Here is a 20404-nt window from a genome sequence, read left to right as displayed (position 1 = left end):
TTTCTAAAAAAAATTTCACAGTTACTCTAGCAATATAGCATTAGACCTGTTTCTCCATTTTCCTATCAGCATTTAATTTGATCACTTTAAACCTGTCTGGTTTTCAGTTAACATATATTACCAAGACCATAATTAACCAGATTGGTGCTTAGGTAGCAGACACAGTCTGCTGTCAGGACCATACTCGTTCCAAAACCATGTCTTTCCAGCTTGGTCCTACCCAGTGTAATTTTTGTTGCAATTCAATTTTCAAAATAAGTTCAGACATATGAACAACAAAGTTACCAACTCTAAATAGAACTGCAAGTATATATGTGTGTCAATATTTGTTTTTGTATGTGTGTCTAAATAAATAAATATAGGGATATAGATATAGATATAGATGTAGATGTAGATGTAGATGTAGATGTAGATGTAGATATAGATAGTCTCCTGTTTGGAATCTTTTTAACTCTTTTTAAATCAGAAGTGGTTAGTGATCTCAGGTGAGGTCATAAAGATCTGTTAGGTTGTTGCAAGTACCAGGCAAAGGTGAGCCTTCTAATTATATACAGTGACCCTATTTTCTGCCTTTTCTTCTTAGATAAACAGTATAAGCTAATTTAGACAGGAACTATAATTTCTATGGAACTATTAAAAATAAATTCATAAATTAAATTGTCAAACAGTTGCTCATAAATCAAATTGTATGCGATGTATTAAGATATGTCATTAAAATACATTTAATTGGGATGAATTAGCACAGAAAATAGTATCTATGAATAAAATCACCACCTAAAACTTTCCTTTCAAGTTTAGGTATCATTTCCACCTCCATCCTCACTCCCCATCCCCTAGACACAAGTGATCTTTCTTTCTCCTCAGTGTTTTTTATAACACTTGGGATATCTTTCTTATTCTCTATCTTATTTATTTCTATACATGTTAAATCAATCCCCTCTCAGAATGTACCCACTTGGATATTTAATGGTTTATGTCATGTTCAGACTTACATTCTCAGTGCCTTGTATGTAGTAGATTTCTATTTTTCTTCCTTCCTTCCTTCCTTCCTTCCTTCCTTCCTTCCTTCCTTTCCTTCTTTCTTTCTTTCCCTTCCCTTCCATCTTGGAATCAATACTCCGTATTGGTTCCAAGGCAGAAGAGTGGTAAGGGCTAGGCAATGGGGGTTAAGTGACTTGCTGAGGGTCACACAGCTAGGAAGTATGTGAGGTCAAATCTGAACCCAAGACCTCCTATCTCTAGGCCTGGCTCTCAATCTACCGAGCCACCTAGCTGCCCCCCATAGCAGATTCTTAATAAGTGTTTCATTGAATTGAATTATGGTAAGCCAATTAATCTGGTACTTTGTCTCTTAGTGAGCTCAACACATTCTTTTAAGGGTTAAAGCCATTTATTTTTTTTAAACCCTTACCTTCCATCTTGGAGTCAATACTGTGTATAGGTTCCAAGGCAAAAGAGTGGTAAGGGTAGGCAATGGGGGTCAAGTGACTTGCCCAGGGTCACATAGCTGGGAAGTGTCTGAGGTCAGATTTGAACCTAGGACCTCCCATCTCTAGCCCTGGCTCTCAATCCACTGAGCTACCCAGCTGTCCCTGGCTTAAAACCATTTAACTTTTGAATTGGTTCTTAGAACCAATTTCTAAGAACCATTGTTCTTAAAAATCATATTTTGGAAATGTAGCCCCTTTTTTTGGTAATATTGGTTTTTTAAATGGAAATTCAGTCCTCAACACATACACCTCAAGATATATATACATATTTATATGAACTATAAAAGGTTTTGGTAAGAAACAAACTATGTACAGTTTTTAAAAGAAGCTTATATATATACATATTAAATTTAACAGGGCGGTAATAAAATTATTTATTTGGTTCCTTTTTTGTACTTTCCTGCCTTTTTTATTTAAATAGATTTTATTGATATTCTAAGATATTTCTTTCCACACATTTACCTTCTACCTATAGCCCCTTTTTCCAAGTAGAAACACTTCCTTGTAAGAAATGCAAATAGTCTAGCAAAATATATCAATTTATAAGCCATGTCTGAGAATTCATATCTCAAATTCATTACCTCTCAACAAGTGGGAGATGGGTTTCATTATATGCCATTTGAAGTTACTATGATTCCCTGCTTTGAACAGAGTTCTGAGGTTTTGGAATTTTTTTTAATATTACTGTTGCCATCATGTAAACCTGTAATAGCAATGATATATCTAATCTTATAATTTTACTGAAATTCTTAGTCTCTGTTCCCTTTCTTTGTTGAAATGAAATTCTATTCAAATAGGGGAGCCATAATAATTTTTAAAAGACAAAGAGTTAACATATACTCTCCATACTGTTAAGGAAACGGTGCTGAGATGGACCTATTTTGGTCCTTTGTCCATTAATTTGTTTCTATTGATTATTTACACAACATGTCTGCTTCTGTCATCTCATTTGCAAGATGGAGTAATCCTAGCATTTCTTTTGAAGAGGTACCTTGAAGATTGTCACTTTGTTTTTGGAAATTCTTTGAAGCAGCAAAAAGGCAGTGTTACCGTAAAGAGGGAAAAAATTTATCTTCATTAAAATGTTAAAGGGGGATGGTATTTCTAAGAGCCCTTAAAACAGTAATTCTGGTTTGTCTATTGACAATAAGATTCTGTTATTGAAGTGGATACATTTTTTTTCTTCTACTGGTTTTCATTACAGATAGCAGAGGGAATGGCATTCCTTGAGAGGAAGAACTACATCCATCGAGACCTAAGAGCAGCTAATGTTCTCGTCTCAGAAGCACTAATATGCAAAATTGCTGATTTTGGCCTTGCTCGAATAATTAGAGATGATGAATATAAAGCAAGGGAAGGTATGATGATGATTGTCATGTTTGTTCCATGTATCGATTATTTATGAGGTGACTACCATTTTTTAAAAAGCCTTGGTTTATTGAATATTAATGTACCACAATTATTTGTTTAATTTGCCATTCTGATAACAGTCATAAGTTACTTTTTCATTGCCATCCTGATTGACTCCAGATGATTATAACTAGAAACTTTATACAAACTCCAATTTTCTCTCTAATTAAGCAAACCAACAATAATGGCCTTTGCAAAGTAAAATTCGATTTGTTTTTTGGCATTACATGGTGACTCTTTTGCTTAATTAGATAGCAGAGTAGTCTTTTCTTCACCACAGAGGAAATGTTAGTAACATTAAGTCTGTCTCCCGAAGCATAATTTAGACCAGCTTTTATATTAGAAAGGAAAATGTAAAGTTATCACCATAATGCTCACTTAATTCAGCATAATGTTGCAAATTAATCTGCTTTCATAGCCTGGTTCAGGTTATGAAAATAAATTAAGGATCAAGGACTAGAAATAAATTTCTAACATTAAAAATTTGACAACAAAACTTGAGTAGTCCTTTGTTTGTACATCATGCTCAGGCCTGTTTCTGAGTGCTCTCTATTGTCATCAATAAAGATGTAGGTTAAAAAAATAAGGATGGAGGTGATGTTTAGGACAAAATTACTCTCATTTTAACAGTAATCTTCTGATACTTTGGATTCTGACATTCCCCTCCAGGAACAATATAAAGACTGATTTTTTTCATTACTTTTTCTCTACTGAAAGGGACAGGAACTAATTTGATAGTCATCTGAGTTGGCTCAGATGGTTTCTCTTGTAATTTAAAAGCATGTCTCCCATATGTATTTGTTTCTGATGCCATTTGGAAAAATTGGCCCCACTTAAAGAGCTGATAAAGAAAAATTTCAAAATATGGTCATAATTTGCTCCATATCTGCTTCTGTTCTGTTGAAAGAGCATTCTTTGCCTACACAAAGACCTGGTCATTGTAAGTACATTGTCTGATTCTCCACCCCTACACTTACAAGTTTGAAAGATGGAACTAGTACAAATAGTAGCTGAATGTAGTCTGATGAAGTAGACTCGGGATGAAGACTGCCCTTCAAAGGACTCTTTAGACTCACACAGAATCTTTCAAGTTTCATTCTTTCATATTTCATTGAGTGATATCATATAAATAAGAGCACCCTCTTCTCTCTGAATTTTGATCTGGCATCACTCCAAATACCAGAGTCAAACCATGTTGAAGGCTTAGCTCTCTGCAAAATAGATTCCCTGAAACTCCATCATCTTCAGTGTTTCCCAAATGCTCCAGGTTATAGTCCAAGCCTAAATTCTTTGATTTGCTGACAGCAGAAAAGCATTAGCTGTTCTTCCCAAGCTAACTCTGACCCTCTATGTTGACCTTCATGGATATAAAAACATCCTCCTCCTAACTCTTCAGTTTTTATTCTTTATATAGAAATCATTTGTGGCAATGGAAATCCTAAGGTTTGCCGAGAAGTATAATTCTTAACTAATATATATAATAGCCCTTAACTAATCCACAACTAAATGTGTTTTCCTGCATATAAGGTAAAAGAGTTGGTCAGTCTTTTGTGAGAGTTTAAGGGACCTAATGTCTCTAGTGGTACATACATTTAAAAGGTATTTATAAAAATACAAACATTTTTGAAACAAGTATCATGTGGGCAAAAAATTTTTTTCCTGTTGCTCAGAACTAAACATATCTTGTTTTGTAGGTGCAAAATTCCCCATTAAGTGGACAGCTCCGGAGGCAATAAACTTTGGATCCTTTTCTATTAAATCAGATGTATGGTCCTTTGGAATTCTCATATATGAAATTATAACCTATGGGAAAGTTCCCTATCCAGGTACTGTGAGCCTGTTTATTATTCATTCTGTTGTATTCATTCTTTAATAATTGCTGTTTTGCTTCCTGGAATGTGTGAGAAAAGAAAATCAATTAAAGGAGGAAGGGAACAGAACAGAATTAGAAAAGTATGTTGGGGATTGGCTTATTATGAAGGGAATTTTTGTTCAGGCATAGGTTGGCCTGGGTGGCCTTTGAAAACCTTTCTGGCTCTGAGATTCAGTGACTACCAGCATCCTTTCCATTCTGATAAAGATAAATAAGGCAACACCTTGGGCTTGGAATTGTAGCAACAAGAATCAAATGCTAAAAAGGAATTAATTGAAACTCTGGAAGTATTGACTTGTTCTAGATACTCAGTTTTTCCAATTAGCCGAAGACTAATTCTTTAAGTGTTATAACTTTGTAGCTTATTTTTGTAGAAAACCTTTCTGCAATGAGTTATAGGGTACCTAGGTGGCACAGTGGATAGAGAACCAGGCCTGAGGTCAGAGGAACCTGTATTCAAAACTGAATTCAGACACTTCCTAGCTGTGTAACCCTGGGCAAGTCACTTAACTTGGTTTGCCTAGCCCTTGCTGCTCTTCTGCCTTGGAACCAATACTAAGTCCTGGTTCTAAGAATAAAAGGTAAGGGTTTTAGAAAAATAAAATGAAATGAGAAATAGGGCCGACTAGGTGGCACAATAGAACATCAAGCTTGGAATTGAAAGGACCTGGGTTCAAATCTAATCTCAGACACTTCCTAGCTATGTGACCCTGGGCAAAGTCATTTTACCTAGCTTGCCTAGCCCTTGTAAAGGTCTAAAAAAATAAAATAAAGCGAGATACAGGCTTTCTTTCCTTTTAAGCAGAGACTATCGAACCTTATTTAACCTTTGATCAATTATTTGGAGTCATCATCTTATTATAAAGTACATACATAGGTAGAAGAGGGTTGAATGGACACTGATATCAATAATCCTGAAACTTGATTTCTTTAAAAAAAAGAGAGAAAAAGGAGTTTCTCTGTATCTCACTGATCTTTGCTCACTTGCCTTTTTTATCAAGGGGAAAGAAAAATATGTAACTTTGTGATCTCTTGGGCAGCAGAATATGGTTCCATTTCTGCAAGACTGTTTAGCAAGTCAAAGGCCAAATCTGCTTCAGCTTCTCAAAGGTTTCTGCTTCTTTTTTCTTGCTCTCAGTCTTTAGGTTTCTCAACACCATTCAAAACATGTTCTGTGATTTCTGCACCAGTCACAATGGCCCAGACAGGCATCTCCTTGTCAACTTCCACTTAATGTTCTATTTCACTTTTTTTTACATGGTGCACAAAGAAAAATGGTACAATGGGAAAAGCACAAACCCTAGCGTGGGAGGACGGCGCTTAAATACCACTGCTGATACCTTGATCAAATCCCTGAGGCTCAATGAGCCTCATTTTCTTCATCCATAAAATGAGGGATTTGGGCTCGATGTACCATGAGATCCCTTCCACCTCTAGATTGGCATTTCATTTCTAGAATCAATGCTGGGATGGTTTGGGAGAAAGTTCTTCCTCTCAAGCTTTCAAAAGCTTCATGAGAAGAAAATGATAATATTTCTGTAATGTAACACCAGACCACTATTTCCTCTGAGTTTTCGTTCATCTGTTTATTTTGAACAACATTCCAAGCACCAGTGGCATTAAAAGTGGAATCTTTAATATTATTATGGGATTAGAAGTCCCGACTAGTGCTTGTATGGGGGATCCCCCTTCTCTTAAAGGCTTTTCTGTAATAACACAATATAGTACTGCTCTGGGACATACACACTGCTTGTAAAGGTTACTCAGATGAATACTTTTAGAGGTTCCTGAGAACAGGAGCCTGCTTGTCAGACTTCTCAGTCTGATTGTTTCCTGTCCTGTCTCTACATTATTCCACCCTTAGTCTGTTACTATCGTCGTCGTGTTTGTTCATCTTCTTTCTCTCCCTCCTCTGTCTCTTTTCTCTGTATGCAAGCTCTATGCTTACCTGACTTATGTGAAAAGGGTGACCTTCTACAAGCACATTTAGGGCAATAAATTTAATCATGGCTGGCCTTTATAGAGCACTTTGTTTGCAAAGCAAATATTATCTTATTTAATCTTTACAACAGCCTTGAGGTAGGTGTCCCTACTTTACAGATGAGGAGACTGAGGCTAAGGGAAGTTAAGGGACTTGCCCAGAATTATACCACTAGTGTCTGAGGTGGGATTTGAACTGTCTTCCTCACTCCAGGTTCAGCCTTCTTACCCACTGTGCCACCTAGCTGCCTTGAACTGGAAGGCATCTCAGAGGCCATCTAGTCAAACCCATTCATTTTACAGATGAGAAGACTGAGACCAGGAAGGCTGACTACATGGTTAGTAAGGATCAATAGTAGGGAGCAGCTAAGTGACTCAGTGGACTGAGAGCCAGCCCTAGGGATGGAAGGTCCCGGGTTCAAATCTGGCCTCAGATACTTCCTAGCTGTGTGACCTTGGACAAGTTATTTAACCCTCACTCCCTAACCCTTACCACTCTTTTGCCTTGGAACCAATATCTATTATTGATTCTAAGACGGAAGGTTAGGGTTTTATTCAAATAAAATCTCATCTTTTACAGAAAGCCTTTCCCAGCCCCTTTTAATTGTACTGTCTTCTCTCTAGTATTTCCTATTCGTCCTATATTTAGCTTGTTTATATTTGGTTCCAAGGCAGAAGAGAGGTAAGGGCTTTTTTTAAAAAAAGGAGCAATAGTGGAATTTGAACCCAGGCCTTATAACCCCAGAGTAAATGTTCTTTATACAGAATCAACCGGAGTACTCCTTTCCTTCCATGTAGCAAATCAGCTAGTGACAGCATGTCAGGACTTCAACACTCCAGCTGTGTTTGCTCTGTCTGGGTACTCAGAGGATGCTGCCAAAATAAAAGAAACGACTTCCAAAAAAATGGATGTAGGAGGACATATATGAATGATGAGGAAAGAGCTGTGGGGGGTGGAGGAGAGAACCCTTAGGAGGAAGGAGCTTCCATGGGAGCCTCCTGACCTTATTTTCTTAACCAGAGACATCCCAGAAGTGAAGGGGAAAAGAAAACCCCAATCAAATATGCAGGCGTTTTCCATATATTACATTGAACATTAAACCTCCACAGCAGGAAACCGAGAATTTGACAGAAGTAAAAGAATTCAATCCTTCTAAAGCTGGTCCAAGTGAATCAGTTAGATACAAAGGATAGGGCAGCATGTAAGCCTTGAAAATACCATGGCTCTTCTGTGGTGAACAGAAACCCCAAATAAAGAAAGTTATGCAAATTTCTCCCAGGGCTTCAGGCATTACACTGACATTTGTGTGAATCTTTCCACTTAGTAAATTCCCATCCTGTAAATATTCAGAATGAGCTTTGAGGTAAGAGTGGGCAAAAGTGTTTCACCATAAGAACAACTAGCCAGAAATCTAAAACATTTATTCAGAGTGTCTCTGATCATAACATTTAAAAGTCCTTGGCATTTGCAGACAAATATCTGTAGCCTCACTCAGGGGTTTCTTCCCTACAAGGGTCCTAATCACTTTTGGTGGTAACCAGAAGTTAACTTGAAGGATATACATCCCCAGTGACATTCTGCATTAGATTGAGGTGGGAGGAGGGTGAGAAACTGCTCAAATACCAACCTCCCCAAACCTGCTTTTAGAATTTACCCAAGAACCCCTAATGGCAAATCTGTGCAAGAGATAACTATTAAGATAACTGAGCTGTTAACCACATGATGATTGCTACACAGACTAGGTACTAAAAGCAGGCATTTGGATGCGATAATCTGTAAAGCCCTTTCCAGTTCTAACATTCTAATTTGATTCTGGCCTCGTACTGAGTTCTTACCTCTACCCTCAGAAGCTTACATTCTAAGCCAACAGTTCATATCATTTGTTCTGAAAAAATGCATCATCGATACAATACATAGTTATTTTTTTAAGCTACATAATTTTTTTTAAAAAAACGGCTAAGATGGGGGCAGCTGGGTAGCTCAGTGGATTGAAATGGGAGGTCCTAGGTTTAAATCTGGCCTCAGACACTTCCCAGCTGTGTGACCCTGGGCAAGTCACTTGAACCCCATTGCCCACCCTTACCACTCTTTCACCAAGGAGCCAATACACAGAAGTTAAGGGTTTAAAAAAAATTAGCTAAGATGGAATAGGAACCAGGAAAGGACCAAAGACCAACACTAGAAGTAGATGGTGGATTACTGCTTAAAACAAGAACCATAACTGACCAAATGCATCTGAATAATGAAGCAGTGGTTGCAAACATTGAGACTGGAGGGGCTTCAATAACTCATCGCCAATGAAGCTGAAAGAGCTCTGCCAGGTCTTTTGTAGCTACAGTTCTTATAAAGCACTATAAAATTGGAAAAAATATAAATACTAAGTTTTTGTTTTTATTGTCCTAGCTTTCAAATTATAAACCATTCCCTTTTGTTTGATTTCCCTTAAGCACTTTTATTCAAATCAACCAAAGTTCGTTTTAACTATATGCAAAGGAATCTGCAAGGTATGAGATCTGAGGATGAAAAAAAAAAAAGACAATTCCTGCTCTCAAGGAGCTTGTAGTCATTTAATAAGGGTAGAGTGTGATGAGGGAAAAGAAGTGATCCAGACAAATGATCTGGACAAAATTCCTCTTTAGAGGGAAGAGATATCTTAGAGTGGAGTAGAAAGTTCAGGGAAGGCTTCTTAAAAGAGTAGACGATACCTCAGCTGAACCTTTGAAGGAAGAGAGGTGGGCAGTGAGGAGGAAATGAATTCTAAGCAAGTGGAGATAACCTGAGCAAAAACATTGAATCAGGAGAGAGGAGGACAAGATTGGGAAACAGCCAGTAGTCCAGTTTGGTTGGAATATAAAATGCAAAAAGGTAAATAGTATGGGGGAGTGAGGAAGACTATAAAGGTAAAATGATGCCAAATTCCAAAGGCTTTCAATATCAGACTAAGGAAAATGTCAGTCACTACCTTTTCCTAATAGGAAAGTTGCTTTTTGTTTTAAAAGAACAGTGACAAGGTCAGATCTATGCATTAGAAAGATTCATTTGTCACCTGCATGAAACTTAGAAAAGGTGAGAGAGGAGGATAAACTTTTAGAAACCATTACTCCTTGAAAGGTCTCCCAATTAACTTTATTCATATATATATATATATATATACACACACACACCATATTCTAAAAATATGTATGTATATACCTATATATACAGATTACATACATGTATATATTTACATATATACACACATATATATTTTAGAGTTAACCAGAGAAATGTACTCCTAGGATACATGACCATATCTCCCTATATGAAGTCTACATATGAGCCATGGCCATTGGGCAGTTCCTCAGTGCCCAACATTCAGATTTTTTTTATTATTAGAGTATTATGATATGTTGGAAATTGCTCTGGATTTCTAGTCAGGAAGCCTGAGTTGGTGCCCAACCATGTGCGCCTACATGAGCCACTTAACATTATAAAGCTACAGTTTCCTCATCTGTAAAATGGGAATGATAATACTTATATGACTTTGTAAATTAAATGGAGTTAAAATATGAGTTACAGAATAATCCATTGCTGTTATATATGCTTTTTTTAAAAAATGAATTGAAAATACATGCCATTTGTAGGTATATATACATATATATAATATAATATAATAAGGGTTTGTTGAATTGAGTTGCTAAATACCTTTGAATTATTCCCCTTTGGCACTCTTATCCCTCTTATGCTCATGGCCCTTGTTCAAATAATGGATGACCCATTCTGGAAAAACCAAACCAAATCCTAGAAATGTAAAGAGTCACCTCACTGCCTGAAGCCAATAGATTATGGTGTTTCAGTTATCCCTAGTGATTGGACTGTCTTTCCTAAATTCTTATAGCTCTAGTAAGAAGGTCAATGGAGAAACTCTCTTTGTCATGCTGTGCCATTTACCACCAAATTCAAGTAATAGACACTTCAGACAGAGTATGATTTTTTTTTTAATTTGAAAAAGGTTGAGTTTAAATAATGTGGCAGGATTCAAGCTCACATACCTTTATTTCCAGATGTTGTTGGGGTTTTTTGGTTAAAAGATGACATAATGCTTTTATAGAAATGTGTTATGTACAGACAATTGATCTCACCAAGATGATCTGAGACAGTGCTTTAGAAAACATTTCCAAGTGATACACGACTCTAGGCAAGACATCTAACCCCCATTGCCTAGCCCTTACCACTCTCTTCTGCCTTAGAACCAGTGTACAGAATTGATTCTAAGATGGAAAATATAGATTTTAAAAAGAAAAGAAAAGAAAAGAAAAGAAAAGCTATCATAAGATCATTAATTTAGAGCTGGAAAGAATCTGAGAGTTCATCTAGTCCAACTGTCCTCAGTATACAAATGATCAGACCAAGACCCAGAGGCCCAAACTTACTAGAGATGTTAAATGGTTTGCCCAAGGTCAAACAAGTAGTAAGTAAGTAACTCAGCCAAGATTTGAATTCAGGTCCTCTGATGCCAAATCCAGCATTGCCATATTGGGCAAATTGGGACTCATTCTAACAATCAAAAGAACCCACCTTTGTTTGAATGACCTAGATTGGTTTGTGTGGGTTAGCCACCCCTAACTTTTCTGGGCAATTTTACAAACTTTGATTTGACTTGGACCATGTTGCTAGAACCTAAGAGTGTAAATAAGAAGTAAAGAGGAACAAGAAAAGTGAGAAGAGTAAGAGAAGAGTTTTTGACAGCTGAGAACTGATGGGCTGAGAGAGAGAGAGAGAGAGGTAGAGGGAGAACAAATGCCCCGGATATATGAACTCCAATATACATGATCTCAAATCATTAAAGGAAATTGGATGAGACTGAACAAAAGACTTGCTTTCTACAAACCTTGCCGGCTCTTGGGGCACACACGGTCTTATTTCCCTGGTGCCTCATTCTGAATTATTTGGCAGGCTAAATACTATCTTGGAAACCCAGGAGTGAAAATGTATATTTTTAGTCTGTCAAAGCAGTCTCCTTAGCCTCTAAAACTTGCTTATGTTAATGGATGCAGGACGTGGGTAGCTGGAGAACACTGCTGTGCTTGAGAGCAGATATACTCAGGCTGGTTTTCTGAACGGTGTGTTTTGTTTGCCTCAGGGAGAACTAATGCTGAAGTGATAATAGCTCTGGGGAAAGGATACAGGATGCCACGCATGGATAACTGTCCAAATGAGCTCTATGACATCATGAACATGTGCTGGAAAGAGAGAGCAGAAGAAAGGCCAACATTTGATTATTTACAGAGTGTGCTGGAAGACTACTACACAGCAACAGAAGGACAATATCAACAACAGCCTTAGAACAAAGGAATACTTTTTTCCCAATTGGCATAGACAGATGCCACATTAAACACACACACACACACACAGACACACATACATACACACACACACACACAAACTGGTTGCACAAGTTATTTCAATGTGCCTGGATTGGCCACTGAGCCTGGTTCCTGAAAGTAAAGGCTGAAATAACTCAGGAAGAATCTGTATACTTTACCCAGAAAGAGATGCCCACTTCTTGACTGATAGAACAGAATGGAAAAGAATAAACTGGGGGATGACTGGCCCAGAGGATAAACTACTCATCTGCTGGTAACCTTATCTGTCTAAGCCAACATATGAATCCAAACTTAGAAGGAAAAGAATAGATTCAATTAAAACATGTATGCTCTGACTGTATTTCTAGGTGGAAATGTAATAATTACTTTCAAATGTGATCCATGTCAGCAAATTGTGGCACAGCTATTTTCAGATCAAATGTACTCGTTTATAAAGTCACCATCAATGATTACACACTGCAGGAATTCTTTGTCTCTTCCATAGTTTTGCACTCACTCAAAAAAGGCAGGGAAATGTCATCAAACTAACCATGCTCCAGGTGAAATCAGTGACAGAAATACCTACTCTCATCCCTTGAAACCTAATCCCAAAACACCATTCTGCTGCAGGGACAGTTCAGCCACAGTCTTTTCCTCAGTGGAAAGGGACCAAGATTTTTCATTTAAATGTCAGTGTTATATCCTAAGGAAGAGCTATGTTCTAATGACAAACCCTAATTACCACTGTATGGAAATTTTCAATAGCATTTGATTATTTGGGCATTAGAAACAGCGGTAAGATTATGGTGTCCACAAGAACTTTTTGTACTGTTCAATTAAGGCATTATGGAAAGAAAAATGGAAAGCCTTTTTCTTTATTCTTTTCCACTGATTGGAGAGGCATTTTCATTACCAAATGCTGAATTTTAACTGCATTGTAGACTTTGCCTTAACGGATTAATTTGTTTTTCATGATTCAGACCTATGATTTCTAAGTAATTGGGAGATTTGTACGGGAATATTTATAGCTAGCAGCTAAGGCTCTAAGGAATTACTATGCTTACTGTCTGTGGTGTAAGGTGGGAAAAGACATATTTTTGTTTACTAAGCTTTCCTATTATAAGCATTTAATGATTTTTCTAAAAGCCTCATCCTTGTAACATTTCACTCAGATTACCATGTAAATACCTAATATGTCTATGTTTGATTGTTTTTATTTCAACATGCACTGGTTTGATGACTTTTTTTTTAATTCCCTTGTGTGTTGCTTCCCCAACTACTGTCAACTTTTTTTTTAGGACAGATGGCAGGAGAAAAGACCAATTGCATTGATTTCCTAGAGCAATTGGATAAAAATGAATAATTTCCAGTTCTACTTATAAACTTGGTAACTTCAGAAATAAAGTAAAAAAGAAATGGATCACTTAGAGGCCTAAATATCTTTTCATGAGTTCAAAATACTCCATTTCTTTTCCCACAGGCTTCAAAATTGATTGCTGAGCTCCATTGTTAAATTTTGGGGACTAATGGGAAACGGTAGTCAATCAAATCTTTTTTCTCTATGCTTCCATTCTTTCTCAGGGTTTTTATAAAATATGCCCTAAGACATTCTATGGTCACCATCTCCAGATGCCATATCTTCACATAGTCCATATGCACAGGTAAAGTATTATATTTAAGTAGCATCTGCACAGCCAGTACCTTTTTCATCTATTTGATTGTGTGTCCTTAGATACTGTTATTTTCATCTTAGCATGATTAGATTTCTGCACAACAATTTAGGGGTAGGAGAGAGGTTCACAATGTGAAGACAATCCCAACTAAACCTCTAAAAGAGAATCCATGGCTTCCTGATATTTCTCTGTGGTCCCATTATCTTTCAACTCTTCCTTTTTTTATTACTTCCTTTTTCCTTTTCTTAGTCTTTTCCTAAAAACCCAAGACCTGATCAGTCAAGAAATCTTTCCCTTTTCTTCATTTTGTTCCCTTCTAACTAAGAACTCTTCTGTCTGACTCGTGCTAGAGCAACATTCTGCTTCCCACATGACAATCCAGTTTTCTTCCTCTTTAAAAACTCTTTAAGGCTTCTGGAAATGTCATCTTGAATCAGGTACCTCATGACTGAGAGATAAAATCAGGGACTGAAGTAGATGGTTGTGTGATATATTGATATCTACATTGACTTATTGAGAATCCTTATGTACACACATCATTATTATACACTGAGGAATCTTTTGGTAATATTTTTCTGCCTTAGCATTTGTCCTGTTGAGGGTCCCAGCTTTTGGACTAAGACTAGACTTCTGACTTGCTCCAGATAGAGTGGACACTTTAGGAAAGTGTGTTGAGGAATAAAGGGTGATCCTGCCCAAGTGAACAAAATGATGGCTTAATATGCAAGGGTGAAAACACAAGGTTTGACAATTTCCTTTAGTCAGTGATAGACTCTCTCTAATAAGTGACCCACTTCCTCAGGTAGTTCAGAAATTTAGAAACTACTCAAGGGTCAGCCATCTTCTTCCCCAAAGCCAAAACTAGAATGACACCTGTTCTAAAGGCAAGCACTACAACAGTAATCCAGCAATTTGGAGTGTTGTTGGTATTCCATTTTAATATTCCTGGAGTAAATGAGCCCTATCCTAACAAAGTATTATCACTGATGGCATAATTGTATTTGGATTTTAACAAGGTAAAGCAATATCATGGCTACCTAATAAAATGTTAACAACTTTTAAACTTGTCCAAAATTCTGCCTATTCTGCTTTCACTTCTCCTTTTCCTCTGCCCTTTGCCTTCTTCAAATATATCTAACACAGGGTAAAAGTAGCTTGGAAGGAACTTGCCACCTAGACATCTAAATTTGACAAGTTCAAAGGCTGGAAGAATGAAATATAATTTAATTCTATGGCATTATGCCTCCACCCTTGTGGCAATAGATGAACTGCTAATTTTCCCAGGTATGAGCTGCTCTTACTGATAGAGAAATAAGAATGTTGAATTTATATCAGAAGACCTGGGTTCAAACTTCAGCTCTGTTCTATCTCTATGACTGTGAGCAAGTCATCTAATTTCCCGAAACTTTAATTCCCTCGTCCATAAAAATGAAGGCAGTAGAGTCTTAAGGTTCTTCCCTGCTCTAAATCTAGGTACCTATGAAAGTCCAACACCACATTTTGTCCTCAGTTTTTTCTTTCACCATTATTCCCCACTCTTTGCTGCTCTTCTCTATGTCTGTCCCCCAAAATAGGATAAAGTGAGACTCAGTTTCTCTGAATTCACTCTCTTTTTGAGCTCTAATCATAGATTAAATAATACTAAGTTTTGCTGTCTTTCTTATTCCTTTTTATGGAGCATTTAAGGAAGTAGCTTTGCAGGGCTATGGAAGAGGTTATGGTAACTTCCCCTTACAAAGCTTTATAAAGCAGATGAAATTGTAGTCAAAATTCCTTAGTTTAAGTGGGTATTCGAAAATCGAGATTCTATAGTAATGAATCAAGCCTCAAATGTTGCTCCAACAAAATCACCCACCTAACATCACAGAGAAATCTGGAAAAGCCAAGAGATTGATGATTGAAAATCTGGAATGGGAACTGTATTACCCTCCCCTCTACATGTGCTATTGAAGACTCTATATAGTCTATGAAGACTAACACTGTCAAATAAAATGTTTTGGTAACATCAGTTTTGAGTTTCATCCATACACGACAGAATTGTGGGACCGATATAGTATTATCCCAAGAAGCATTTTAATCTGAGGCATGGATAGGAGGAAAGACTCTTGATTTAATTTTCTGTGTTTTTATGTATATTTGAGTCTTATTTAAGACTAGACATGCCAATTGCAAATATTAATAATGTGGAAATAGGTCTTGATCAATTAAAAAAAAGACTAGACATGCCAAAGAAGCATCCCAAGTTTTCAGAAGGTGCCACAATCAACAATTTTCTTCTTGAAGGTTAAGATGATAGTAAATGATGATATTGTCCATTGGCTTTCTCTATTGTCTGAAAGATTCTGGCCAGAAACAGCTAATGTACAGCATTGCCAACAATGCAATTCAACTATCCCAGAATAGCTTTATGCTATGGCATGAGGCAAAAATGTGATATCTGAGCCTACTGACTAATCCTTTAAAAAGCATCAAACATCACCATACCTAGGCTCCTTCCACTATCAGGGGAAAATGGCAGCCTTAAGAAATTAACAAAAATCTGATGCTACTCAATGATGGTCATAGGAACATTGTAGGAAAGAAAGAAAGAAAGAAAGCAATATTTGAAGTCAATTGCCTGTGGGTTTGCACAAATCATTTCATTCCTATGGACCTTAATAAAATGAAGGAGTTCAACTAGATGATCTCTAAGGTCCCCTCAGTTCTAAATCTATATCATAAGAGAGTAGATGGAATGCTGCATGACCACTTCCCCTTCACTAACAGAAGTAAACTAGGTTGTAATCTAGTTAGTCATTCAAAAATCAATTGTATGTAGCTCTTTCACCAACCTTGACTGAACTAGGTCCCCCTCGGTGGTTAAGAGAAAAGGGGAAGTAGAAAAAGAATAGAAATAGAGATTTCCTTTTAAAATTCACTAATGTAGAATTCATGTATTTTCAGAGACTGCTGGGGAAGTCTTCTCTCAACCTAAAATGTCAGAATATTTGAGCCATTTGGTTGCAGCATAGAAGGACCTACACTAAGAGGAGATCAAAATCACAGTGAATAATGATAATAACTAAGATTTATACATGTTACTGTACTATACTATGTGCCAGTCACTGTGCTAAGTGCTGTATAATTATTTTCTATTTGATCCTCATAACAACCTTGGGAGGTAGGTGCTATCATTATCTATAGACAAGATGCTATAGATGCGGATTCTATAGATAAGTAAACTAAGTCTGAGAGAAATGAAATTGTTTAGGGCTACATAGCCGATAAGGCCTGATTAAAACTCAGAACTTTCTGACTCCTGGTCCAGTGCTACATAATCTCAGCTGAGCTCTTGACGCTACTCAACAGTCTTCTAATCTTTGGACTCATTGTGTAATAGCAACAATGATAAACTCCTGCAAGGCCCCCTACTTAAAGCTAATTTCTTGGTCTCCTACTTCAACAAAGACTGAAGTCCTGGGGCAGGTAGGTGGCCCAGTGGATAGAGTGCCAGACCTGGAGTTGGGAGAATACTTCCTAGCTATGTGACCTTAGGCAAGTCACTTAACCCTTTTGGCTTAGCCCTTGCCCTTCTGTCTTATAGTTGTTACTAAGGCAGAGAGTAAAAGGTTTTTTTTTGTTTTTGTTTTTTTAAAAAGACCAAAGCACAAGCTTAGGGAATCTTTCATTTCCCTTTTATCACTCTTCAACTTCTCAGCATAGTGCCCATTTTCTTCTCTTTCCTTCTATTATTTACTAAGGAGCTATTCCTATAGTCAAGATTATATCCCCCTCACAGCCTGCTCCAGTTGTCTTCTAATAGGTCACTCCTCCATGCCAACGCCTCTTTAATGATAAAAACCTTGCCATAGCAGGTCTCCCAAGGACCTTTCTCTAGCTACAACTTCTTTCTTCCCCTCTTCTCCATGGCTAAATTTTTTAGGAAATGTCAACATCTGATGCCTCTATTCTTTCTTCTATGCTTTGTAAACTCAACCCTGTTCTATAAGTTGGTCTCTCCACAGTCACTCCTAATTGTGATGTCCAATGATCCAACCTCTGTCCTCTTTACCTCCTCTAGAGTATTCAACAGGACTGAGTAGCCTCTTGGTTACTTAAAAAGTCTCCCTTGGCTTTTAAGACACCACTTTCTTCTGACTTTCCTCAGCCTCTCTAAATGACTGACTTCTCCATCTTTCCCCTCTCTGTGTCCCATAATGTGGGTCCTTGAGCCTCTCTCCCTCTGCTTTGTCTTCCTTAGTTTGTCTTAGAACCTTAGAATCCCTTAGGTTCACAGCATCAGCTGTTGTGTCTCTAACCCATAAGACTCCAAAATTTATATCTGTAGGTATGAATGCTTATCTGAGTTCCAGTTTCAATCAATCAACCAGCATTAAGTGCCTCCTATATGTTAGGCACTGTGCTAAGCCCTGAGGGCACAAAAAGTGGCAAAAGATAATCCTTACACTTAAGAAATCTATAATTGAATTGGGGAGACAACATGCAAACAAATATAAACAAACAAGCTAAATACAGAATGAATAGGAAATACTAGAGAGAAGACAGTAGAATTAAAAGGGGCTGGGAAAGGCTTTCTGTAAAAGATGAGATTTTATTTGAATAAAACCCTAACCTTCCATCTTAGAATCAATAATAGATATTGGTTCCAAGGCAAGGGTGGTAAGGGTTAGGGAGTGGGGGTTAAATGACTTGCCCAAGGTCACACAGCTAGGAAGTATCTGAGGTCATTTTCAAACCCAGGACTTTCCATCTCTAGGGCTGGCTCTCAGTCCACTGAGCCACCCAGCTGCCCCCTAAAATATGATATTTTAATTGGAACTTGAAGGAAGCCAGAGACATGAATAGGTGTCGAGGAGAGAACATTCCAGGCATGGAAGACCATGAGAAAATGGCTGGAGCTCAGAGACAGAGTATCTTCTTTGTAGAACAGCAAGGAGGCCAGTGTCACTGGATAGAAGAGTATGTGATTAGGACTAAGGTATAAGAATACTAGAAAAGGGGGCAGCTGGGTGGCTCAGTGGATTGAGAGCCAGACCCAGAGATGGGAGGTCCTGGGTTCAAATCTGGCCTCAGATACTTCCTAGCTTTGTGACCCTGGGCAAGTCCCTTGTCCCCCATTGCCTAGTTCTTGCCACTCTTCTGCCTTGGAATCAATATTGATTCCAAGACAGAAAGTAAGGATTTAAAAAAAAGAAGAAGACTAGAAAGGCACAAAGGGCCTAAGTTATAAAGGATTTTGAATCATGATCAGGATTTTACATTTGATCTTGGGGATGATAAGGAGCCACTGATGGTTGAACAGGGAATGACATGGTTTAGATCTTCACATCTCCAGTTGACTAAGGGCATTTCTGCTACAATATTCCACTGGCACTTCAAAAGCTCATCTTTTAAAATTTTGTTTCTTTTTTTGTCCTTTCATTTATATATCATATCCATTTATAAATATAGCCCTCCTTACACCCTTACCCAGCAAACCTTCTCTTACAACAAAATTTTTAAAAGAAAGAGGGAAGAAGTAGTCACAAAACCAGCACATCTATTTCACCCCAACATCCTGAGTGGAGGGGGTGCCTTTTCTCAGCTCTTTTCTGGTCCAAGTTTGGGCATTATTATTTACACAGTGGGTTTTTTTCTTCATCGTTCCATTGTTCTATTTACATTGTGTATATATTATTATTATACTACATATATTATATGTATATATTACATTTTGTATAATATACATTATACATATATATTACATTATATTACATATATACATGTAATCCTATATTACATTATGTAGATTCTATTCCTCATTCTTATTTCACTTAACCAACATCCAAGCTTCTTTTAATTCTTCATGTTCACCAAACATTATAGGGAAAAACTATTTTGAATTTTAAAAACTATTACAAGATATGGATCACCTTAAGTGAATAATGACCTTCCTGCTCCACCACTAGTCACAAGAGACTCAACCTAGACTATTTTATTTAATTCATAGTCCCTTCATGCCATATCCCCATACTAGGCTGCAAGCTCCTTTAAAGCAGGAATCTCTGTCTAAACTCATTTTGCTCTACACTGTTCTCTATACAACTGACACTTAAGACACTTAAGAGAAGTTTGTTTAGTTGAATTTTCTGTTGAATGGGAATGCTGATACTCAACAAAATATGAAAGCTGTTAATGGTGAACTGAAATGGATTGTCTAGAAGTAGAGTAGAAACACATTCAGGCCAAAAGGAAATCTAACTTAAGAGGTTCCTGGCATTATGTGCTGTTGGGGAAAATGAGTAGTCAGTCCATTGAGCAATCATTAGCAGGGTTCCTTTACTTTTATGGTAGCAAATAAATAGAAACAAAATAGGTGTCTGTTAGAAATGGTTGACAAGATATGGTACACAAATGTAATGGAATATAATGGTATAAGAAAAAATATAATGAACACAGAGAAGCACAGGAAAATATATGTGCAAAGCACCTAAATAACTTTTCCCTAAATTTATGAGAAAGAAATTATAAGTACCCTCTATGAAGTAGCTTTCTACTATAGGAAATTTAGTTCTGCTAATCCATCCAAATCCAGCTCATTGAAAATTTCATACCAAAAAAGACCACACCCCAAACCCTATCCCACCAAGCAG

General features: G+C 37.2%; 1 protein-coding gene across 1 annotated transcript in view; it reads left to right on the top strand.

The window, feature by feature from the left end:
• The window catches only part of LYN (LYN proto-oncogene, Src family tyrosine kinase), a 140073-nt gene extending 127501 nt beyond the window's left edge, over window positions 1-12572 (top strand). Inside the window, exons 11-13 of the mRNA XM_044666245.1 lie at window positions 2695-2848; window positions 4595-4726; window positions 11877-12572. Coding sequence (XP_044522180.1) covers window positions 2695-2848; window positions 4595-4726; window positions 11877-12079 — 489 coding nt within the window. The 3' untranslated portion in view covers window positions 12080-12572. The remainder of the gene's footprint in view (window positions 1-2694; window positions 2849-4594; window positions 4727-11876) is intronic.
• Window positions 12573-20404: the final 7832 nt, after the last annotated feature.

Source organism: Gracilinanus agilis, chromosome 1 (assembly GCF_016433145.1).
Source record: "Gracilinanus agilis isolate LMUSP501 chromosome 1, AgileGrace, whole genome shotgun sequence".
NCBI classification, from domain to species: domain Eukaryota; kingdom Metazoa; phylum Chordata; class Mammalia; order Didelphimorphia; family Didelphidae; genus Gracilinanus; species Gracilinanus agilis.
The sequence above is the reverse complement of the archived record's forward strand: the minus strand, read 5'-3'. Positions and strand labels throughout refer to the sequence as shown.